The sequence below is a fragment of the Thunnus albacares genome, chromosome 2 (assembly GCF_914725855.1).
Source record: "Thunnus albacares chromosome 2, fThuAlb1.1, whole genome shotgun sequence".
NCBI lineage: Eukaryota > Metazoa > Chordata > Actinopteri > Scombriformes > Scombridae > Thunnus > Thunnus albacares.
The window spans coordinates 24,643,112-24,669,673 of record NC_058107.1 but is presented as its reverse complement, the minus strand read 5'-3'; the positions used below and the strand labels follow the sequence as shown (position 1 = coordinate 24,669,673).

General features: G+C 38.0%; 1 protein-coding gene across 1 annotated transcript in view; it reads right to left on the bottom strand.

The window, feature by feature from the left end:
- ipo11 (importin 11) overlaps window positions 1-25,576 on the bottom strand; it is a 126,046-nt gene extending 100,470 nt beyond the window's left edge. Inside the window, exons 1-8 of the mRNA XM_044374512.1 lie at window positions 25,425-25,576; window positions 17,879-18,028; window positions 15,605-15,705; window positions 11,875-11,947; window positions 9,500-9,703; window positions 2,753-2,885; window positions 2,408-2,466; window positions 895-943 (exon numbers count right to left, since the gene is read on the bottom strand). Of these exons, the coding sequence (XP_044230447.1) occupies window positions 895-943; window positions 2,408-2,466; window positions 2,753-2,885; window positions 9,500-9,703; window positions 11,875-11,947; window positions 15,605-15,705; window positions 17,879-18,016 (757 nt within the window). The 5' untranslated portion in view covers window positions 18,017-18,028; window positions 25,425-25,576. The remainder of the gene's footprint in view (window positions 1-894; window positions 944-2,407; window positions 2,467-2,752; window positions 2,886-9,499; window positions 9,704-11,874; window positions 11,948-15,604; window positions 15,706-17,878; window positions 18,029-25,424) is intronic.
- Window positions 25,577-26,562: the final 986 nt, after the last annotated feature.

Here is a 26,562-nt window from a genome sequence, read left to right as displayed (position 1 = left end):
AAAGAAAAAAACAAGCTGTCACTGAGTAAAATATGGTTCGATCCTAGTTCACCATGTTCCCTCACACCCTTCCATGTAGTTGCTAGCGCACGTGCAGAAACATGTCATCCATGCAGAATTAACTGTCAAAACATTCATTCATCAAGACAAAAATATAAGGTTATTCCTGTTAAAGCAAGATGTTGAGCAGAGACAACACATTGAAGGATTATTCTCACATGTAACACAACAAATGGAATATTAGAGAAAGAAGGCAAACTCTGTTTGATTTGATAGGAGGGGTGGAAGGGTGAAATTACTTAATAATTTCTCATAACTTTATTGCTTAGATTTTATGGTCACACCAACTAGTGCAGTGTGAGGTCACCATCAAAGATTTTCCAGGAAGATGCATTTGATGGTGGCTTTAACCTACATTTTCAAGAGCCGACAAATACAGAGATTTTCATACCTACAGATTAAGATTCAGACTTATTTTAAATAATGGTACAGTGAGAACAAGTTGGTCTTAGAGGTCCTCTGTTTTCTCTGTTTTGTTTAGAGAAGAAAAGATGCCCCTTGTGATGATTTGCCAGAACTATTAATTTGACACCCTCATTACGCTATAATGGCACAGTGAGCACAAGTTGGTCTTGGAGGTCCTTTGTTTTCTCTGTTTTGTTTGGAGAAGAAACAATGCCCCTTGTGATGACTTTGCTAGAACTATCAATTTGACACCCTCATTATGCTATGCCATTATGAGATGCCTAGACTTTTGATATCATAAAAGTACCTTTGAATTTTAAGTAGGTGCCTTCTTCATGCATTAGATCAAGCACCAGTAACTGAGTTCCTTACTGAAAGGAGAAGCCCAGAATTAGAGACTCATGACAGAGAAGGAAGACAAGTACTCACAGCATTCCAAGAACTGTTTTAGCCTTTCAAACACTGCATTCAGGAAACCCTGAAAAGAAGCAGATGAGGAGAGGGTGAGATAAAGTTTAATCTCTTTGACATTTCTGCAGTTGAATCGCTCATGATTGCTTCATCAGTATTACCCAGACGCAGATAACTTCAGTATGTGTGTGTTTGGTACATGCATGTGCACGTGCGCATGGACACACTCAATGTGAGTATTTCAGCCATTACACAACCTTCAGCCTGTAAGCTAAAAGTTGTCTCATTAGTGCTATAATAGAAAATTCAACAGAATTATTTCTGTCATAAAATGTCCTTGGCACCCCCCGGTTGAAAGAGAGAGAGAAAGAGAGAAAAAAAAACAACAAATGAACCAGTAGAAGAAAAAAATTGGAAACACTACAATAGAAAGACAGACAGAGAAAGCACAATACAAAGTGACTGAGCAGGCCCATGATATTAACGACATGGTGACCTTCTATGCGTGTATATACTGTATCTCAAGGCTACTTGTAGCCAAAAGATAAATTGAATGTCCTTTTGGCAGTTTTTTAATTTCCTGGCAGCTTTTGGCAGGAAATGAAATAATATGAAGTTATACCAAGCGATGCTGCCACAATCTCTCTTTATATTTTATAAAATATTTTCTCACCGTGGTCAAAAATACAAACAAGTATTCAATATATGATGAAGAGAAACTGAAAAAAAGCAAGCAAACTCCAAATTTTAAGCCGTAACCATCTATTATTACTAATACTAATCAATAAAGTGAGTGATTACTTCTGCACTAATGAAATCTCTATTTGACACAAGTGTAAAACCCACACAATAACATCATCCTACCAATGGCTCTCCAATATTTGTGATGATATGGACAGCAATATTATATTTCTCTGAATGAAGTCAGAGACCTCACTAGTTTTTTTTCTCAGGACTGTTAAGAGTGGGAATCTTTGAGTAGTTTTTTTAAAATTTGAGTGTAAAAATAAATGTTACCTCTTTTTAAATGTCTATGAAATTACATAGTCACTGTAGGCTATCATTCTTTCCATTATTCTCTAAAGTTACTGCTATTCTTTCACCAAACCTTGATTGGCAAAACAGGAAGTAGCTAGAATCTGCAGCTCGAGTTCAAAGGACCAGGACATTTTGTGCGACTGATTTCATTATCTCTGAGCCATGGGGGAACCAAAACCCTACCCTGACAGATGCTAGAGATTTTTTTAAAACCAGATTTTGACTAAATTGAATTCAGTTTCATGGATTTGGACTTTCTTCACCCTGAAAGTGGAAGAAGAGCTCACACAGAACTCTTGACTCTTTGAACCGAGACATGACTTAAGGCCCTTTCAATCACCGCGGCCATCCACATTTTGCACACTGTGATTGGAGTCATTTTCAGCTCAAAACACCAACAGAAAAATATCAGCTTTTTCCTTAAAATGAGAGTCTCTATAGCAGCCAAAGCAAAAATAAATTTTATCTACTAGCTGATTTTCCTCAGACTCACCATCACTTCCATATTCTGTTGTGGCTCTTGGAATCCATGGACTGTCAACTTACGAAGCACTGAGAAGGGCAGAGAGAGAAAAAATAAGTATGCAGGATTGTCACTAATTGTAATTTCACCATATAGCAAACTCCATTTAATTGGTGTTTCACAAAGTAGCAGCACATACTAATATTTTCACAAGTGTACAACTTCTCTGCCTGATAGAGTTTGTGTCAACAGGTGGAATCAAGTGATACAAATCATATTTATTTACATGATATGATTACATGAGACTGCAGTTATGAAAGTATATATGCGTCTGTGTGTGCGCACAATGAATGTGAGTGATGCATATTTTGCTACCTTTAAGAGAGAGCAGTGTCCTCTCCAGTGAGCTGAGCGCTGCCGCCTCATCTGTGGCACAGATCTGCTGGAGGAAGCAGTCGGTGTGGTGGCTCCACAGGGAGCATGCGAAGCTGTAAATGCCTGACGCAAGCTGCCGACACACACACACACACAAACAGTACAGTCAGTCACAGTCAGATAAATTTATTCTGGATCAGTTATCGGTTTCAACAAAAGGCCATTCTAGTGAGCACATGAAATTAATCAAAAATATATCTGCACATTATATTTACATGTAAATTGCACCTATGGACATCACAGAGTCAAAGTTAGTTACTGATATCTACACAAATATGAGCGTGCTTCCACATAATAAACTCACATAAGACAAACATACACAGAGCAAAGAAGGACCTCTGAGTCACAGCTCTAAATGAACTTTCTATTACATTCTCTGCCATAACATTATTTGAGCGCGAACCAATTACTTTCTTAGTTATGAAGGCATCCTCTCATAGAGACAAAACAAGATCATCATAGGTAGAGAAAAGTGCCCCCTGTCCAATCAAGTGTTCAGTGTGTAGTCTAGCACAGTAGCGCAGAAAAATAATAAATCTGCCATAGCACAATAATGAGCTTTGTATTATGCTTCGGTGGGTGTTTTCATAAACATTACATCTCAGTGACTATTCAAACATAGTGGTTCAATATTAGAGCATTTCAGTACGCTGCTGCTGAAGGAAAACTACACATCAGATATTGTTACACTGTGAAATATCATGGTTTAAAGAGATTCTTGCTTCTCGATTAAGGTAAATACCCAAAAAGATTCAATGATTATACATCTCAAAAAGAAAAAAAAAGAAGCTGAACTCATTGACACAAGAACTATGTGTCGCTTCCAATGTGGGCAACGCTGAAGTGTTAGGTGGGGAAAATCTGAAAAATCAATAGTTAGGTTGTTAACATATACCTGCGGAACGAGAAATCCCTACTTTGACAGCACAGCATAGACTTTGTTAGATTCTTTACATAAAACTGCAAGACCAGCAAGTTTCCTCTTAGGGGAGATTACTCTAGAGTTTGCCGTTCCTCAGAGACTAATCCAATGCATGTAACCTAAAAGTGATGACCCAAATTAAGGAAACAATCTCAAAGTCTTCTTTTGACTTTATCACTTTTGTTTCTCCGTTTTCAGGAAATCAGGTATTGTTTGAGGATATGCATCTGTCTTAAGGCTTTTCTATGGGATCAAAGGACATTTTAACAGTACTCTACATGGCCAAAAGCAGGTCTGACTGCACAACTAGATAAACTGTACCTGAAAATGACAGACGGATGGTCAGTATAAAACATTTTCCAAATGCTATGGGACCTACTAAGTTGTGTTTGTATGCCAACCACCATCTGAGGTGATGAGGTAATCAGTCACCAGGTGTGCTATGGTGCCACTTTCAGATTTATCATCCCCCTGCTGTTCAGCTCGTTATGCCTCATTTGCGACTTGTGCATTTATTTGTACAAGACAACAAGATTTAAATGTTGAACGCATCTGCTACCTCATAAAACAATGGCAACAGCTGTAAGAACAAAGGGTACCTTTAAGACCAAGCCTGTGTAATCGTTATGACCAATTTCTGAAGTAGTTTTGACCTCCATAATGCTTCTCTCACACCACAAAGACACTGCCAGTCTTTCACGCTTGCAGACTAAACACAAGTTTATATATAGCCCAAGAAAATAAATATGTTACATAAGTGACACAGTGATTATACTGTGAAATACAGGGGCCATGAAAAATTACAGTCATCCTCCAACTGGTGACTGTAATTAAAGCTCCACCCACACAAGTTCCTTGAAATTACTTCTAAAACTACATTGTTCTAGTATTCAAGTACATTTTACATCTACAATATCTTAACCATCATCCCAGTAAATAAGTCTTATTTAAACTATAATCCTTTCTTTTATTATAACATTTACAAGAGCAAAGAACCAACAATTGTGCCACAATCATGCTTTTGACAATTTTCGACAGAAACATAATAATCACACGCTTCCATTGAATCCCCTTGTGACAGTTTTACGACTTTGACCTTGACCTTCAAAAATGGTGGGAAGATGTGGAGAATGGAGAATAAGAATTTTTAAACGCCTCTCCTACACACACTCACACAGGGTCGGTCAAAGGTCAATGTCATAAAATTGTCATAAGGGGACTTGATGAAAGTGTGTGATTTATTTCTCTCTCAATCACACCTGCAATGTTTGCCGCTGAGCACAAAACAGACAATCACACAATAGTGTTTTCCTAACAAATGAAAAAGACTGCATGGCTGAAGGTAAGGGTTTTCAACTCCATCTTAACCCCGGGTGGCACACTACACTGAAAAGCATTATGAAACAACACAACAAGAGCTGAAGGCACAGCTTGCAACACCTGAAAAAGTAGCCCTCAACACTTTAACATGCTACTCATAACAGTAGACTGACAGCTTCACTCCACTCTCCTGAAAACAAAAACTTTGTCAATTAACTCTCCAATTTCCAATTTTTTTGCATCACAGTACAAATAAGAATCCGGCCAGACAGAAACAGTTGACTAGTCACCAGCCAGCAATTGGGGAACAATCTGAATTTCAATTATAGTTTTGTCAATTGTTGTTGAATCATTCAAGAAAGGATTCCAACGCATCCGAGAATCAACCGTTTTTCTGATGTACATGTGTGTACGCATGTGCATGAAGCTTTTTCAGTTGCAAATCATGTGTGTATGTGCAAATGTGTGCATTGTGTCTCTGCTCCTTTTCACAACTGCAGAAAGAGACAATAGAGGCAAATTTCAATAAAAGCAAACCATTTCATTTCCTCCATCTGCAAGCTGATTCTCCATTCCAGCAGGGAGAACTCACAAACAAAAGCCATCTAAAGGAAAGTGCAGTTCATTTTGTTTGACAATTCGTTTATGAAAGCCAATCCTGTGGGATATTGCCTCTCTATTGCTATTCAAAAGCACAAAACAAGATGCTGGTTATCACCTGTCCCATTCCTCTCTCAACTTACCGCATATTTGAGAGTCGCAAAAGGCAAACAAGGAAAACATAGTGTCGATGATATGCCTTTATGACAAGAAATGCTCCTGTAAAACAATGCACCACAAAGCACCACTAAAACTTTCATTTTTTTCAGAAATAGCAATTTCCATTTAATGAAATATTGCCTTTTAAGGAGAAAACATTCTACAATCTATTACCACCATAACGAACCACTATGATAAAAGAATGCAATTTCACGTAATCTATGTACAGTTTACCATATAGGGAAGTGAAGAGAACAACACAAAGAAGTCGGAGGTCTATGTTACATCTCAGTGTGATTTTAAAGAAGTTCCTATGCTGTTTAATTCAGTAAAGTAACACACAGCCTATGTGGGTGTTTGAGCATTACAGTACATCTGCCACACATACAACCCCACTGGCCTCTGGGAATCTCTGGATATACAGTTTGTACACTAGATGAATGAAAGCAACTGACATCTACCAGCCTGGTGGGATCAGGCTCGACACATGTGTTTACACCCATTTTGATATGCATGTCTTTGAGCTATATCCATCTTGATATGTCATCTCCGTGTTATTGCTCAGGGCAATATCATCCACTGTTAAACTGCAAGATTGTGAATGCATTATCATCCTGTTTGGTGGCAACAAGAATCTATTACTCAACAATATCATTTTCAACTGTACAACTGAATTAAGATCCATTCCCATTCAGACATGGCCTATTAAGTACTCACAACTTGGGGTGCCTGCTCTGTTTTCAAAATGAATGTTTTCTGTGCTTATTATTCACCCGTCGCTTTAGTCCCTCTACTTTTCTATCATATAAGGAGCAGAAAAGAATATTATGATTCTCTGCAAATTTGTAGTGTCAATTACATTTTTATTTTTTTAATCCAACACTGTTATTTTTAAAAAGGCAGCAGGCAATCTCCTTCACCCAGTCCTCTCCTGCTCACTTTCTCAACATAATGCTTCTAAAAGTGACCCAGTTTGATCCTCCTTGAATTCAGCCTCACCATTTTCTTTATTACTCCATAACTTCTTCTAATGTGATCCCTCCTCCTGTCACCAGCAGCCCTTGGTTTCTTCAATCATTCCTTTTTTCCTCACGTTCGCCCACACCCTGCCTATTTATCTCCCCTTCTTTCTCTCACCATCTGTCTAGCTGTGTATCTGGTGAAGTGTTAGAGTTCCCAGAACAAGCCTCAGCAAGATGACCAGTAAAACAAAGAGCTAGTTTATATACTGCTGTCAGTGCATCATCTCCTGAGATGCAGTCAACATGTGGAACCGACTGCTGGGACTTAGTCAAGGAGATGGGCTCAAACACCCACACGCTCATGTAACTGTACTTATCTACACATTTTGTCGAAACTAAATAGAGAGAAAAAAAATCCAGTGTAATCATAAAAGATGAAGAGATATTTAACTGTCCAATGCAGGCTTTGTTAAAAGTGAAGCGTTTCTATATGTTTCTGTGAATTAATAAATGTCAAAGGTAACATTCAGGAAACCAGTGAACCAGTTATAATTTTGTTCTTTCTGAATCAGAGCTGTAAGTAGAGCTGTGTCATTATTGATTAATCTGATGATTATTTTCTTGATTAATCATTTTGTCTATAAAATGTCAGAAAGTAGTGAAAAATGCCCATTATATTTCCTTAGAGCCCAAGGTGACGTCTTCAAATGTCTTGTTTTGTCTGATCAACGGTCCAAAAACCAAAGATATTCAGTTTACCATCATGTATGACAAAGAAAAGCTTTAAATCCTCACATTTGAGAAGCTGCAACCAGCAAATTTTCAGCATTTTTGCTTAAAAAAAGACGATGATTTTACTGTCAAAATTGTTGCTGATTAATTTTGTGTTGATCGACTTGTAGATTAATCAACGCAGCTCTATTCAGTAACTACAAACCTCCCATGGAAGTGCAATTCTCCTTGTTTTAAAGTCTCATAGTTTCCTTTGGTAATAAAAACATGAGTCCTCATGAGCTTCACTTGCTACTGTTTAGCCTTCACTTGAGCAGTCAGGTGTGAGATTTGGAGTGGTGAACAGCACCTTCCAACAAGACAAGGATGGTATTGACAGGTGTAGCAGTGTATACAAATAACTAACATTAAACATTCACACCTCATAAACTGAGGTCATATAAAAAAGGTCACTCATCTTATATTCTGACTACACATAAAGCAAATACTGACTAAGGAGCTGAGTGTTGCATTATCCTGTGTCATGTCACTATTTCACAATCTCTGGTGTGTGCGCACACATATTGGCCTCCGACCCAACTATTTCGTGAGAAGGGGGAGCACCGCATGGGCCATTTAGTGTCAAAGTCATCAGTGAATCATTTAAAATCTGCAGTTAAATGGGGCTCTGGCTGTCTTTGTTCCTCATTTTGCCTAAGGGCACACATTTTGGCATAGAGCATGCCTCTGCACGATATCCAACTATTTGATCTCAGTCACTGCCTCTGACATGCAGTGGTCTGTCTCCGTCAGGGTTGGGTTATGCTAGTAAAAAGAACAACTTTGTACATGTTGTCTGACAACTTCAATAGGCAAAATATTTATAGTTGTTCCAAAAAGCCGCACTCGAAGGCAGGGTGAAATAATGGGCGCAGAGAGATGATACACGATACATTTTACATATGGGGATAACAGTGCACACTTTCAGACCGTCTCCTCTGGAAGGCATTCGTAGGGTTGTACTGGGTTGCACACACAAAAAAAATGCCAGAAATAGCTGTGTAACGAATGAAAGGAGAGAGCTTGAGAAAGAAGTTTAAGCCCTGCTTACTTTCTCACCTCCACGCCTGACCAATCACTGCATGAGGAGGGTGCGAATGTCTGATCGTTGGTTTCAGAAAGTTATAGAAAGTTACAGAAATTCCAATTCCAACATCGGGAAAGTGTGGGGGGGCAGGGCATTTTCCGAAGCAGTTCGACCGACCAACAAGCGGTTCTAATGGAGGATACTGGCGCCTTCAATCTCTTTCTCCCTCCGTTGGTCCCTGTCTTCTCTCTGTTAGTCTGTTTGATCATCTCATTCCCTTAAACCCCTTCTCTTAACGACTATCTTTCTGCCCAAGTCTTATGTTCTTTAAAACCATGGATGGTGAAAAATGAGGATTTGCTCTGATTCACAGCCTCTTTGAAAGAAACACTGAGTTGCACAACCTTCCCCGTAACACAACCACACACACAGACAAATCTATTCCCAAACGCATCAATCATGCTCGAGTCATGCATGGAAACAGACACTTGCACAGAGAATGTTGTAGTCGAAATGTCTCATAAAGCAGCTAAACAGCATCTCCTACAGGCAAAATATGAGAGTGCAAAAACTGCAAGATAGTTGTACTATTCACCTATTCAAATTAAAAGTTTGAAAGAAAAATGGGAGTAATAGACAAATAAACATGACAAAGTCAGAGAGCAGAACACAAGAAAAGAAAGAAATCAAACTACAAAAGTAGCAAAGTTCAGTAGACAGAGTAAAAGTTTTATTTTTCTTTACTTGACAACCTACAGTGACCTGGTATTCTGTTGTGATTAAGTACTGCTTCATGTGTTAAAAACAAAAAGCCAGAGAAGGATAGTATACAACCAAGAATGAGAAGCAAAGAGACGAAAAATAAGGCTGTTAAGATGTTGAGCTGAGAGTAATGATAAAACAAATCATTGAAAGTGTAGACTTACATCCTGGAAAAGCCGCCTGTCCTGCGCCAGACGCTTGGACGCTAGGGTTTTGGTGACATGATAGAAAGTTAGCAGCGCTCTGTGCTGCTGCAGGCCATCCTGACCCTTCACGGACTCGAGCAGAATGGGGATGAGCTCTGGCCATTGCCTGGGGCAATCCAGACGGGCTACCTTGGCTATCAGTACTGCGATCTGGGTCGCTATCTGTTGGAAAACAAGAGACGAAAAAAGAATGACCAGAGGAAAAACATAAATACAGCACGAGATGGTCATGCCAAAACAACATGATGAGAATCATATAGAACATCTTAATCACTCATAAATATAGTACAGTAATTTGAAATGAATGATGTGGACAAATGGGGCATGAAATATTAAACTATCCTATTATATAACTATAATGTATCCCATATCCCTCCCCTGTTACAGATATCAGTCACACAGATTAAACTGATATTCACAGTGCTTCTACAAGTGCAGGCTTTGCATTGGGATGATATTATGTCTGAACTGTGTGTCACATGACATTATCACACCTTCACTTTTGCTGAACTGAAAGCACTAATCAAGTGTCAAAATATTTCTTGACACAACACGAAAGTAGGTCAATTGTCCAGACTTTTTTTCACATGATGAGCGTACGCTGAGTTTGATATTACAGCTGTGATACACACATTCTCTCTGTAATTACCTTTTCACAGTTCCGTAGTAAATATATTAACATAAACATCTTATTATGTCAGCAGGTGTTGTTTATTTATATATGTTGTGATGATCATTTATAAAATAATGTAGTGTAATATGAAAGCCGTGCAATAAATCTCATGAAGGTTATATTGTTCAGTTTTTGTTGAAACTGTTCCGGTGAGGTGCTGTTTTAATTACATGACATGTTTGATCTGACCAAATATTTTCAGTGATGGCAGTTTCATCTTTGATTCCCAAACGCATAACTTTAGTCCATGTTTAAATTTATATAACAAATATTAAAGCAGTGAATTGGCAAGTTGCCCACTTTTTGCTCTTCTGACCTGATTGTTGTTTTACTATATAACACACAATCAGTACCAAACTCAGTCATTTATTTAGTGTAATGTCTACAGCATGCTTTGATAAAAAAACTTATCTGCACACTTATCAACTTTAGCAATATAATTCAACCAAGTGGTAAATAAACAGCATGCATGCAAATTTAACTTTCATGTATCATTAAGTCATTACTTTTCAAAGAAAGCTAACTGAGGTCAGAAAATTTACCAGGATTATATAACTTCTACATGTAAACTGCCCAAACAACACTGGAACACCCACAGTCACGTGCAAAAACACACACAAGCCCTTCTGGAGTTTGACAAAGAGAGACTGTGACTGGTGAGACATATGGTGTTTAAATGGCATTCACTGCTTGCCATACGGACCCTATCAGTCCTGATGTTGGAGAGCTGTCCCTCAGGGATATGTAAGCTGTAGAAACCAGGATGGATGGCCAGCATTCAGGGCCAACTTCCATGTCCCGTCAGACAGACGTATTACACACTGCTTGCTTTCTGAATTATTTGCTTCTTTCAGCGTTCCCCCAAGAACTGTAAAAAGCATGGTTTGTCAAACTTATGGACCCTCAAATAAAGTCCCTGTTTGCACTTCTCTAACTTTCTTAGTCGGAATTTACTTATGTTTACTGCTAGAGCTTTTATATTGCATTTTAGAACATATTTAAACTCTTCATTACCATAATCACCATAGTCTTCCAATGGGCCCAGACAGTTTACAGTGATTTTTGCCTGTATTGTTGCATTTTTAATCACCTAAAAACAAGAATAAAAGTCTACCAATTGAAGTTCCCACCATTTGGTCTGTGATCAAGTCTGTTTGTTCAAATGGAACAGCTGGTCTGATCAAGCTAATTCTTGATGCCATCTGAAAACCACAACAGTTTGATGCCATCAAGTGATTTGAAATTGAATAAAACACTAAGTATGTGTGGAAATTAAGTATGACACAAATTTCATTCGCTCTTAGTTCTTCTCTGGCTTTAAACCACTTCATCACTACAAACCATATATTGCAGCGCTATGTATTATGATGGATAACCATACCATAGATTTTCATACTGTAGTGAAGTGAGTACACTACAGCAAAAAAAAAGAAATAAGTTTAAAAAAGTAATGTTAATTGTGCATAAAATGGAAAAAAAACACTGGTATGCAAAAATGCTGGTATGATGATTCAAGTTAATTTCCTTGTGCATACATGTGATATATGTTTTGTGTACCAAACTTTTAAAAACTGCCCAAATCAGTGAGTTTCATTGAACCTGTATATAATGCTAAACATTCATTTTTTTGTTATAGAACACCCCATGTTTTCCTACTAACCTGATTGACAGGCTCATTGAAGTTTGTGATGAGACCAGCACGCAATGATGTCTTCTCCTCCTCTGACAAAGCACTGTGAACAAACCAACCAAAAAGATGTTCAGAAGAAGTAAAGAAACGAGAGTGAGAGAAATACAATCTTGCTCCAGGACAAATAACCATACAGCACATACACTGATGTGTGCAGTTAATTAGGAAGACATCTCTCACATTTACCCTAACTGAACTGAAGCGTGAGTCGCCAAATAACAGTAAAACACATTTTTCAAGCTTTGCCTCTCTGTCTAGTTAATGCAATTTCCACTTGATGCCACTTTAATAAATTGATTTGAAACTTAATACACACAAAGCAAGGAGAGAGAAATACAAGGAGACAAGGAGATCCATGCAAATGCTTGACAGAAAAAAAAAACAACAGTGCCAAGGTTTAAACCCTGGACCTTCTGTCTGTGAGGCGGGAGTCCTAAACACTGATCCGCAATGTCGTATTATGATGAAAGGGTGCCAGCCATCCTGGCATCGTTGAACGCAGCTCATATCCTAAGAGACTCCTTATAATTTCACTTCAAATTCTAGAAATGAAAAACACAAACTTTAATATGGTGAAGATATGAATATAACATCAATCTGCCAACTTGTTATGGGATCAATTAAATCCCTGTATAACACTCTATATAGCACAGGATCTGCCAGCTGCCTGATTTAATCAGTAAGCTTTGGATAAGATTTGATTTCCTCTGACTCCCATCTTGCAGTCTGCAATATGCCTATACACTACATTTTTGCAAACGGTATGGGATGTGTGCAAAAGAGTGACAGTGTGAATCTGTAAAAAGAAAAAATAATATGCTGTCTACTTCAACTGCAGCTGAAGCTAAACAGAGTGGGAGAGTGTTTGATGAGAGGAAGAGTGAATGAATCAAGCTGCAACCTTGGACGGAGAGAGGAAAAATATGGGTGGAAGACGAATTACTTGAGGGGAAGAGTGTGAATTAGTGAAACAAGATTTACCATACACACATATTTTGGAAATCTGAGAGGTGAGGCAAAGTTTAAAGAAATATGGGATGAGTGATTAAAATATATATTAATACAAGCGAGTGAGTGTCTGAGTCTTGCTGAGTGTTCGTGAGCGAGAGGAAACCAGAGATGACAGAAGAAAAAAAATGAAGCAAGGCGGAGAGAAAACTTTTACTTTAGGAGTTACCCTGACACCAGAGAGATAAAAAACAAACCCAAAATGTTTTTGGCTGCTTTAGATGTCTTATTTCAGTTCATCTATAAGGTGTATTGGTTTAGATACATTTAAAATTTGTGATTCAAATTTGAAGTGTTATAGTTTACCTACATCTCAGAGAGATTGTCTTAATTTTTCAACTAAATCAGTTTTTATTACTTAGTGATTTTTTTCGAATGACTGTTTTACAAACCTATATGAAAACAGTAGATTTGGTGTGCAACTTTGGTTATCTCAGGTGAGTTTCTCAGTAGAAACCATTCATTTAAAAGTTGCAACTGTTTTCGATCTCAAACATCTGTTTGTTCTGATGGGCCATTTTTTGCCCCAAAATCCACCCACAACACAAATAGCAACACAATACACTGAGCAGGCTGAGCCAGCATTTCTGCTGTAAATTACTTTATTTCAGTTACCACAACGTTACTTTTTTAAGGATGCATTTTGGTTTTACTTCATTAAATATGTTCAGCGTTTTTCAGGTCTTCCTAAGCAGTGTAATAAAAATATTTTAAAACCCTTTCAAGAAAAAGGCATCTCAGCAAACAGAACACTTTACTTGTCAGCATTTTGACAAAACTATAAAAACGCATGTATGCATTGTGGATCCAGCTTACATAAACCCATATTGTCCAATAAGCCTGTGTAGGCTGGGAACATACTATTGCATGACACAATATCTAAATAGTCTAAAGTCAATGTATATGCTGCATATTAAAGTATATGATAACACAAGTGCAACAACATCAAAAAAAACATATTCACAAAAACCAAACATCCAAAGATATCAACTTAAACTGCACATATGTAATATAAATAGCCTTCATAAATGTCTTTTGTTGATTCTTTTTATGCTTTAAAATAAAAATGAGATTATACTTTATTGATCATTAAAGGGGAAATGGGAGGTATTAAATTCAGTATGCAACTGAAATCTGCTACTGCCGTTTATACGTATATTACATTAAAATACATTCCCATCTCATAATTCCATCATAATGGACAACTAGCAGGACTGAGTAAAGCCCTAGATATCATTAATAAAAAAGGTATAAGTGAGTTTTTCAAGTTATGAAAAATCAATTGGCCTTTTTCACAGAAAAACGTTTTATTGTTCAAAGCAGAAAAAACACAGTAACCCAGTAAGCCATTCCAGTGTGCCAGTATGCACAATACCATGGCTGTGAAACCGGCAATCATAATGGAATAAAGCATTTTTTATGTTGTCAAATGTCATTAAAAAGGTCTATACTGGTTTCTCCCAGTATTGCAACAGTATAGTCAATTCAAAACATTGAGACTAAAAAGAAGGCCTTTGCTGTTTTATTCTTGCTCATTGAGGGACTGATGCAAGATCTAATGTTAACCAGTGATGCTGCATATTTCTCAAAATAATTGCACATTTTATTTTACTTGCACTAGACATATCTTAACATTACGTCATATCATCTACTGTGCGTTTGGCCAGGTTCTCACACAGAAATACAAGAAGCACCATTCCATATATCAAAATGGACAGACAAATTCAATTTACATTACATTTTTAACAATATTTCAGAATGTATTTAATGAACATATGTATTTATTGTTTTGTTATTTTGTTTTTACATTTAAAAAATTCCATAAACTCAGTTGCGCTACATTACTGTGAATCACTGTAATTACAGAATAAAATACCATGTAATGTGGCCTACGATTTATATTGTGACACTACATGCATTGTGCTGTCCCACGTAGTACCCACTTCTTAGATTAATGGCAGTGGTCCAGAGGTAATCAGATAAATAACCCAAAACCCTTTGCACGGCACTCTTGCCAAAGTTGTTTTGCTCTTCTCAGTAGTTCAGTAAACTGAATTTCATTTGTTAGAGGAGGAAAATCAAGAAAGAAAGAAGACAATAAAAAAACTGGAAGTGGTCAAAGAGTGTCCACAGAATGCTGAGACAGAACTGATTACCTACGGCCAGCCTCTGTCCTGTGAATTTAAGAACAATTCAAATCCAACAAAAGCCAGCTAGTCCATCACCCAAAGACAGATTGTAGGCTTTGAATGCTCAAAGCCAATAAACTGACAGACAAAAGAGACACAAAAGCAAAAACTGAGTATAAAACCAGTGCACAATGATATGAATAATCAGGGTGGAGGGTAAAAAAGAGAAAGAAGAAAGTTTGGAAAAGTGTTGAAGAGAGAACTGCAGACATAAGCTATAACTGTTTAAAGACAAGACAATGGGAAAAATGGAGGCAATGAGTAATAGAGACCAACTAGAAATCTGTGACAAAAACAGATCTGAATGGAATGACAAAGCCTCGATAACAGGCAGAGAGATTAAGACTGATGAATAGAGACAGAGCACAAGTTAATGAGACAACGAAGGAGAGAATAAAGACGAGCAGTGGAAGGGAGAAGACAAAAACAATAAAAGCCTGAGATGAAAAAGTTAGAGGAAGGCTGATAGCAATAGGGAACAAAAACGGCAAGCAGGCACTTACTGAGGCGCTACTCTCCTCCAGTATCTGTCAATGCCATTTTTGAAGTACAGCACAGCCAACCACCTGACGTTCACATCCAGCATGTGGTTATTGAAGATATTCTATGAAAAAGAAAACAAAAATACATTTGCTTAGTTAAGATAATTTTTGTTCAAATGGGTAACGCCAGGCAATTTAAGAACGAACTCAGTTTAATGATGCATGACAGCTCAAGCTATACTAAAGAAATATAACTCATAAAACTGAAGAATAACGACTTAGATGTGTGATACCATCAAGCCACATTTTCAGAGGTTTCCCCATTAAAATACAGGACACGCTGACTTTGTGATCTAGAGTGTCGAAGTTATACACACTCGTGTAGTTCTATTTCTTTTAAGTGCTAACATTTCTGAGGGGTAAAATGCAGCCATAATAGCCCTAGAAAATCTAGCTGAGTGCTGTCACAGTGCTCTCAAAGTCATTCTCCTCCTCGCTGCAAAGGCAGGAGCTCTATAAAGAGCAGCACAGTAGTATCAGAAATTGGAATCTTGGCTCCAGTCTTTTCAGATTCAGGAGGTGTGAGAACAAATCAGTTAAATGAAACAGGTTTTCAATTAAATTTTTTGCTTTAATACAGACATAAAACATCCCTCTGTTGTATTAAGGGAACAGAAGATATGCAAGTAAAAATCTGCCCGATGTCACTAAACTATTAGATGAATCAGTACGACTGAAATTTAGCTGACTGACATTTGATTTATTGATGCTGCCCTTCCAGTACCATCTTTGGAGTAACGTACAGATACATAATTCCTCTAAATTGCGTGAGATAGAGCACATTGTGCACTTTGGGCAAACTGATATTGACCATAACAGGCAACTACAGCAAAAATATTACCAGGAACAACATCTACTGCTACGTCAAAGCAAGACAAAAATGTCATGTTTCACATTTATTTGTTTGCATGCTCTGTGACTAAATCGCAAATGTGACGAGAAGGATAAAAATGTCAGATTTATAGTAAATATGTCCATTATAATGAAGGAACATGTCTTCTGGTGCAACAATGTGGTTCATTCATGTGTTTTAATAGTTTTTTGGAAAATAATGACGGTCTATGGTTTCATCAGGGCTTTGGATACACAGATAGTACTTGTTAGGATGAATTCATTGCTGGTTTTGATCTTTTCATGGGATTTGTTGAAAAGAAAAATATAAAATACTGCTGGATTTATCCTTTAATGATTTAAATAAAATGTATTTCTCCATCTTAACAGATGCACCTGGAATCTCCTATTGTGGAACATAACTTCAGTTGAGTTTGTATCCTGACCTGAGGCCAGGCATACCAACACAACTCACATACACACAATCCCTCAGACATTCAATGCTACATGAGCCATATATATGGATTGCTTATAATGTTTCTTCTAAGATGTACTTTTGCCTTATACAGGATCTTTCTATCTATAATATATTCATGAGCATGTAAACACAACATATGGAAAACAGCTTTCTTGTACATGGAAAAGGTCTTTCTGGCTCAAAGGCTGAACAAATCCTGGAGCAATTTCTCTGCTGAATGTACAGAGACCTGGAAGCTGAAATCCATCTTCTCATTTCAGTCCGTGCGAGACAGCAAAGCCAGCATATTTCCAAAGATGTCTCAGTATTCCTTTAAGAATCAATATGGGCTGTATGGTGCATACACACCACATAAAAGTTAGTTGCAGGTCAGGGCAGAGAGACTGACTGCACTCTAAGCTCTGGTGAATTCATTTATTGTATAGCCAACATTTTGATCACACTTGGTCCTAGACCTTGAGAGACCAAGTTTTGTTGAAATATCTGTGAATAAATGAGAATAAAAAGTATTCAACAGAGCTTTGAGATTTCCTTTAACACATCAAATCCCCAGCTGCCTGCTTTCATCCCATTTCCCTACCTCTCACACAATCCTATGCTTTGTTGCTGTGATTACATATATTGTGTAAAATTGCCAGGATGCACTGTCACACATGAACACAAAATACATAAACCTTAAAATCTGCAACTGTTAGGCAGATTACAAGATATCCCCCTTCTATTAATGACTAATCTACAAAGACATACTCCTCTATCTGCTTCAATTAAGTTACTTCAAAACTTACAGTGCATTAAAAATCTGCACAAACCCAATGGCATCCCGCTTCTCTGTAAAATCATCACGTTCATTAAGATTTCAATTAATTAAATCTCAAATAGTTTTAACTGCGGTGGATTTATTCTCATTATTTGATATCTTCCCTCACCAGAAGGACAGAGTAGAAGCCTGGCTGGGTCTCCCACTGTCGGAGCTGCTCCTCCGCAGGCTTCAGCACAGCTGTGTCCTGACTGGTTGCTTGGGTTAAGGCCTGCAGCACCACTGAACTGGCACTGTCCATATCCATAGCTGGATATATCTGGAGAGAAATACAAGGCGGGGGAGGGAGAGGAGAAAGAAAAAGACAAGAGAAGAGTTTCATTGCTCGTGTTGTGAAAAGTTCTGGAGTTGAATCTTTCAGGGGTAAAAAAAACAAAAAAACAACAACTTGAACTTAAAATAGTTGCACCGCAGGGAAAAAACAGTATAATAAAACATCAACTGGGAGCTGAGGCAGTCAAATTACATCTACAAAAAAATGTCAGAACAAGGATTCTTCTTTTTTGCTCCGTCTGGCTTTATCCCTTTATCCCTGATTTTTACTGTAGATCAAGCGGTGCTGAAATCACTGTCAGCCATAGTGAGAAAGAAACAAATCCTTCTCAATAAAAGTAAGCACACCTGATTGAAACACTGGCAGTCGTCTCTACCACTCGAGAACTCTGTCCCAGATAGTATTCAAGCAACCCAGTTTCACAGGTCCAAAAGGTGTTTTTCATTTTCAAAGGAAATACCTGAGTCAGTCGCCTCTGTGCCTCAAATAAGGGATTCTCAGATAGAATAATAAACTATTGCCTAACCAGACCTACTTGGGATCATGAATACTTTCTTACGAGGTCATATTTCACATTTCCGGAGGCGCTTGTCAATAATAGGATAACTGATGAAAATTCTTTTTCTTCTTTCCATTTTTTTCCCCCCACAAAAAAAAAACATAGCTAACTCCTCTTCTTCAGCTTTGAGAGCATTCCCAATAGTTGCAGAGAATGTCTGTCAAGCATGAAATGAAAAGCTTTGAAAACTACAAGAGATATACATTATTTACCAGCTAATCATGTCAAGATTCTGCAGTCAGAAACCCTAATAGGCAGTTCATTCCAGATATGTACAAACTATATTCACAAACCAGGCAGATTATGAATTCTCCTGAGCAACTGACTGCAGGGAGAGACCAGCAGAGGTAGTGTAGTGGAATTGAGCTTTCACTAGTGAGCTACAACATGAAAAGACTGAGCAACACTGCCATCTACAGTCCAGAGCCAAATATTCAGCAGCCTGATCCGTTGTGTGTTTCAGTAACTGCACAGGCATTCTGGCCATCTTCATACAAGCTTTCAATAATAGTACTTTGGCCACAACTGTTGTCACATAACTGTGACTGATTCTTTTAATGAACAGTCCATAAATTATTAATTCTGAAACAAATCTATTCAGGAGACTCTCTGTGAAGGTGTGCTCCTGTTATTAGGTGTGTTCGTAGCAAGAGCGGTACCAGTCTACTCTTGAGTTGACTGATGAGATTAATGAAAGCTAACCCTTACTGTGAGGGAGCCTCTATCAGGATTATTTCCACAGTAAAACAGCAGAGAGAAAATCCATCTGCAAACTGTAATATATCAGTTGAGCGTCTTTACACACAATGCCGAATTTTATTTTATTTTATTTAATACTTTATGTAAATAGGTAGAATCGTTGAGATTATGATCTCTTTTTCAAGACTTATCTGTATACATGAATAAACATATATAGTTTAAACATGGACAAACACACATTTCACATTATTTTCATGTTAAAAAAAAAAACTGTAATTGCAAATACTTAAGTATAGCCTTTTAAAATTGAAGTAAAAAGAGAGAGTTTCATTTCAATTTTTTTTGTAGCTCATTCCATCTGTACAGAGCATGATGTTTGAAACCAGTTCTTCCGAGCTCTGTCTGAACATGAGGTACAGCTAAAGTTAAAATGTCCTGTGACCAGTTTATTTATGTGACCGAATCAGTTTTTGCACTAGATACCTTTCAGATAAACAACATACAATGCTACTTCCTTCTGCTGGTTAAAGATGACCATCCAACCTTTTCAACATAAAGATGCAATCAAGCATAAGCCTTTATCCATGTTTGAGAAACAAGATAGCAGCTGTGATACTAAACAATGTAAGCGGTGCATTGCTTGCTCATTGCAGAAACAAACAACCTGTGGAGTTTTTTACAATTTCCTGGAACATAATGACACAAAAAATGATAATTGGAATGATGAACGGATCTGACTGCTAATAGGACTGTGTTAGTTTGTTTTTTTCTCTTACTTTTATATGTGTGTTAATCGCAGTGCTTTGCATTGTAATTGTTTGGATTATGTTTGGTTGTCAGTGTTATTCATCTTATTATCCTTTTTTGTAAAAGACAATAAAGAGGTGTTTCAAAAAAAAAAAAAAGGAGGTGTGATACTGTTGCATGTTAACACCTACTGAGGGTTTCTGAATAGTCTGCCATGTGTACGCAATTGTTTCTTGCATCCTCCATTATTGGTGATAGAATGGAGCGGTTAAATCCAGCAGAGGGTGTTATAAATGCAGCAGAAAGCCAGACACCAAACTGGATTCATCATCAACTGCTGATGTAACTTAGTTGGTACAGAAATGACAGACAGGAGCTGGATGTGGGGATCACTTACATCACTTACACTGATGTAAGTGATCAGAAACCTGTATAATATTATAATCATGTATGCAGAGATATGAATGACCATGTTCCATGTAAACATTATACCGCAAATACAATCAAAATCAGGACAGTAGCTGATATACTCAGTGATGATAACGTTCCTGAAGTGGGCAGAGTGATTTTAACATTTTTGTGATTTTGGCATCACAATCACAAAAAAAGTTATTACATATGGTAACAGTGTCCCCAACTTGCTAGACTGTATTTCATTAAATAGTTAATTAAAACAAGAGGAAAATCCAAATCAAACCACAGTAAAATCGATTGCTGACTTTGTGTCAAACAAGAATGCAAATTCACCTATTTCACTACATTTGCAATTGATCCAGAAAAAAATAATTACCCAGCAGATGCAACAGATAACTGCATAGAAGGGATGGACAGACCATGACATGTTTCTTTCTATTACTACTCAGTTCTGTGATTTTTGTTATCACATTGACAAGTATTACAGTTTCTACCTTGTAGCAGACAATCTGTAATAGTATTTTACAAGTGGGACGGTGTTCAGTAACAGCAGAATTACGCTGAGCAGTTAACAGCAGTTATATAGGCAGCATTTTATGTATATTTGATCCTTTTTCCTTTATTCAAGTTTTATTTTTTTGTTCTATTTGTGTTTTTTTTATTCTTGGTTATTTATAATTATTAAATTCCCAGCAAAGTTTACCATTTCAGTGCACTGATATAATTTTAGACAATAAAGTGTATTGTTAAACTGTAAAATATCCTGCCTCCATTGCATGCATATAGACGGGTGACAAATTAAAAAACAAAAAACAATATAAAAGGTGTCTTAGTTAGGTGTTGGGAACTCTACTGGAGGGATGAACACCATTCTTCTAAAAGATATTCCCTCATTTGGTGTTTTGATGATGGTGGTGAAGAGCACTGTCTTACACGTCGGTCCAAAATCTCCCATAGGTGTTCAATGGGGTTGAAATGTGATGACTGTGAAGGCCACAGCATATGATTCACATCATTCATACTCATTAAATCATTCAGTGACCCCTCGTGCCCTATGGATGGAGGACTCTCATCCTGGAAGAGACCATTCCCATCAGGATAAAGTGTTTCATCATAGAATAAAGGTGATCACTTAGAACAACTTTGTATTGATTTGCAGTGACCCTTCCCTCTAAGAGGACAAGTGGACCCAAACCATGCCAACAAAATGCCCCCCACCAAACCAACAAGATCAGTTTTCAAACTTAACTTTATAGGTTGGTAAGGTTGCCCACCCAAAACCCGGTTCTGAATTGAGAGAGAACCCGGGGTATTTTTAAGGTCAATTCTTTTATATTTTGGTGTCAGTTCTGGTCTCCTCTCTGTGACGGTGTTTGACCGAGGGCTGGGCTCAACTCCTCCACACACACAAAGCGAACAGCAGGGCAGAGAGGCCGGAAGAGACAGCGAATCAGGTGAAGTAAAAGATAATATTTTACTCGAGTTAGCGACAATAACACTCATTACTGTAAGTGCAATAAAACCTTTGCAAGTAAAAAAAAACAACAGTTTATCAAAGCACCTGTTCAACAAGCATACACATGTAAAAATGCCATATTTTCACTGCTTTGCCCTCTCCCATCCACCGTTTTACACATCCACAGCACGCTAGTTAAGCTAATTGCGAATTGTTATGAACAAACTAAAACAAAAGTTGTGTGTATGTAGCCTAACTGTTTATCTTAGTTTGCCATGCATCATTAAATTTGGCAAACTCTTGTAAATTCAGCTACAGGCTGAGACCGCACCTCCCTCCCCCTCCCTTTCTAAACTTCACTCAGTATTTTGATGTCCGGAGTATTATTTATTTTATTGACATTTTTAGTTTCCAGTGAGATATTATTGATTTTATATATTAACTTTGCTGTTGTAAAAATTACTTTTGCTCCTCTGAAAACAATATTTAGTTATATCTGATATATAAATCTATTCTAATCTTGTTATGAATTTATTCTTTTTTAAAATAATATATTTTTTAAAAAGCAATTCTTCAGTAATGAAAAGAACTTATAAGAGTATTGATTAAGAAGCTAACCAACAAGGAGAATAAGAATGGTAGTATTGATGAAATCCTAACAATACCCATCCTTATAGGTGGGTTACACCTGCAAAATGTCACTCGATAAACCAAAATACAGTGTGTTTTTTGCTAGTGTCAACCATGGCTGTGTGACACATTAATACATTCAAGTTTGTGTGCAAGCACTGGTCTTATTTCTAAGACTCACTCATCTGCCTTGGGTAGAAATTCTCAGTGCTGACACTGTCACTGCAAGACTCTCAAGGTGATCCATAAGTCCCCAATCTAGCAGAGCGCTTTTTAGTAGCCTGGGGCGGCTTTTTCTAATTGTTTTCAATGAGAGTGAAGCATTTTGCGTGATGGTTTTGCTTTGATGGGCGCCTTGCATTTTTGCAGGAGTGCCCTGAACGCCTCAAGTTGAAAAAAAACTTCAACTAAGAGCAGAGAAGTGTTTTTCCCCATTGTACATTCAGATGAATTGAGAGGCGAGGCTTCTGTGGTGGTGACGACACCAAGTGGAGATACCAGTCATGGAGGACAAACTAGTGGTGGCTGTTGCTGGAAACGCAGAGCTATATGACTTTACTAACCATAGTCACCATGATTTGAACAGAAAACAGCAGGCCTGAAGTGAGTTTACTTCACAGCAAAATAACCATTAGGCAAAGGGCAGGTGATTCGATGGTTGCTTAGCAACAATTTAGAAAAAGGTGCAGTAAGCTGCTCTTTTTTTGAAATTGCAGGCTCCACAAGAAAGGCAGTGCTGGGCGCCTCGCATCTTGCAACCTGAAAAAAAGTGCTCTGTCTGATCAGGGCCTTAGGGAGCCAGGCCTTTTTGAAAGAGTGGCAGTGGCAGCTAGCAATAGCACTTCCGGTGGCATCCTCAGCTGCCACATCAGCTGCCAGTGAGGTGCCACGTTAGCTGCCGGTGTTTGGGGCAGCCGCTAGTGAAATGCCATGTTAGCTGCCGGTGTTTGTGGCAGCTGGCAGATGCCAAGCAGTTTTGAAGGATGCCATTGTAAAATACTGACCTGAGTGATTGTGACATGTTGCCTGTTTTTGGCACTTGTGGTGGCACCAGCAGCTGCCAGAGACATGCCAACACAGTGGCCGCTGTGGCAGCTACCGGAGACATGCCACAGTAGCCGCAGGTGTTTGCAGCATTTGTAGGCTATAGCCTATATGGTTAAGCAATAGGAACACCACTGTTATATCACGCTGCTGACGTAATGGCTGAAACCATGGTTACAAAATGCTTCAGAATATAGATTTTCAATACCAAAGACTTCTCCTAGTAACTGGAAGTTAGTCTACAGTCTATTTTTTTTGCCACAAACGCTGAGAGCTGCCATGGCATCTCACTGGCTGCTGCCACAAACAGCAGCAGCAGCAGCTGTGCCATAACTACCTGCTGATGCCACTAAGTGAGCTCACCCTCCTATGGGCATGCAGTCAGTTTAAGATGCCTCCAGTCAACTGTAACAGTCTGCCCAGAATTCATGTGCATGGTAGTATTGTCAGTTTAAAATTGTGTCAAACAATGTCTTTCTGGCAAAATAGGATATCCATGCTTGTACACCATCCATACATGTAGTCAGGTCATTTTGGTCTTGCTTCTCCCACAGTCCACTAGATCGGTGGAATTATATGCTTTTTTTACAGCAGACATTTGACTTGTCATAGTAGGAAAAATGCAGGTGTTACTAATAACATTAACAATGGCTCTGTTCTATTCAAGTGTGTCAGTAAGCCATGACAGTGTGACAGCAAGTCAACATGCACGGTACCAGAACTCAGTCATCATTAATTTGATTATTTACACTTGTGCTTTTCCTGGTATGACATGCAAAAATGTCCTCTGTGAAAAGGGCCTATTGCCTGAATTCATACAGGCTGTGCTGTCTAATCAAAAGCATAACATTCTCACACCTGTGCACCTGTTCATCCTATTCCATTCTCTTCTTTGACCAAGCTAGCAATGCATGCACTCTCAGCACGAATGCTCAAAATTCACAACACGAAACTTGGTTGTTGACTGTCTGCCGTTTTCAAGTCGCAGAGAAGATGTGCTAATTTTGTAACAGGTAGCTTGGTAACATACGGGGTAGCGTTGACACTGACCGTTCAGTATTGTTGTAACGTAGCTACACCTGTGTCAACAAACTCCGTTTTATCCAACGTTAGCCAGCTAACTGTGTTTTGCACATGCCATGGCCTCTGCCACCACCGCTAGCTAGCTGTCAAATGCTGGCTGAGTGAACAAGTCAGCTGAGAAACGCTAAATGCTGATAGCGTTAGCTCTACTAACTAAAACGTTTTCAACAAAGTGGCTGAGATTTGTTAGACTAAAGCAAAGTTATCCCGTACCTGGGCCTTTTACAATATCCAGCTATACGCGTCCTACACGATTCTATCACAGCAAACCTTATAAACGCTGCTATTATAAAGATTACAACATCAAGACAATCATAGCTGCTATGAAACGTGTGTATGAAGTGGGTTAGTTTGTTTTTGAAGCGCAGAGAAACCCAAAACAAGCTCAATGGTAAAGGTGTCAGGAGGCAGCGGCTACAGCATCATTAGTTACATTCAAGTTATTTTCATTCACACTTGAGTTTCATTAGTGATTATTGATTCGCAGTGGAGGCCAGGGTACCTTATTGGCCCTCTTTGCGTGTCACCTACTGTGAAAGCACAGCAAACGCCCCATTCACTAATGAACGGCGACACTAAACTCCAAATCGTAACATACCCCAAACACCAAAGCTAACTTTGGGCTAGCTAGCAAGCTAAACTTATTCAATGCGAAACGAAGGGCCGACAGTGTCAGTGATGCAGAATAACGTATTTCCTCTGGTAATTAAGCAAATAACCGCACAAGAGGAGAATAAAACTGGACTCACCTAAAAGAATGACGGAGGAAAAAACTGAATCTGTGCTTGTAACACTGGCTGCTAAAGCTCTGCCTGTGGTAATGTAATGGGAGATGATGGAAACACACGCTTGTAGGAATGGCGCGAGCAACACACCAGGCGCGTGTTGATGACGTCAGAGAATCTAGTCCTCCTCCCTCCCACCTCATCCTCATCGCCCTCTTATCCCGCTTGATTATTAATTGAATTAAAATGTATTGAAATAAATCCTCTGTGGTTGGTTTTAATGTTTTAGAAAATTTACTCTATTATTAATATTTTTTGATTGTATAATATTTGATTTTTGTTTTGTTTTAAAAAGTAGTCATAGTGTCAAAACAAATCATCACTAACACAATTACCCCGCTAAATCATAGAAACTCAATCAATCGAACTATTTATATGGCACCTTTCATACAGGTTAGTGCAGTTCAAAGTGCTTTACATATGACTGACGAGTTGATAATAAAATGTAAACAGTACAAACAATTGGGACTAATATAACAGACTAATTGAGACTAATGCACATGTGGAAAAAAGAATAATAATAAACAATACAACAGATCTAAAAAGACATAAAATGAGAATTAGATTGAAATGATAAAAGACAATGGCAATTAAAATAGATAATGGGGATTAAACATGAATACAATAAAATAAATGATTAAATAAAAAAATAATGGTAATAAAATATTCTAATCAAAAGTCAGGCAAAAAGGTTAGTTTTAAGTTTTAAGACATCAACATTTTCAGCTGCTTTCAGATCCTCAGGCAGACTGTTCCAACAGCTCTGAGCATAGAACCTTGAAGCTGTTTCACCAAAGGTTTTTATTATGCACTTTGGAACAAGTAGAAGACTCGTGCCACAGGACACGAGGGACTGTAATGGCTCACACATTGCGAGCATGTCAGACAAGTAGGCTTGTGCAAGACCATGAAGTAAAAGAACTCTTAAATCAATACAGAAACTAACAGGCAAGGACTTTAAAACAGATGTAATGTTTTCTCTACTTCTGGTCCCAGTCAGCACTCAGTCAGCAGAGTTCTGACTTAATTGTGAGTGATTTCTAACTTTTTTGGGTACACCAGATGAGAGTGCATTACAGTAGTCCAGCCTGCTGGATATTAA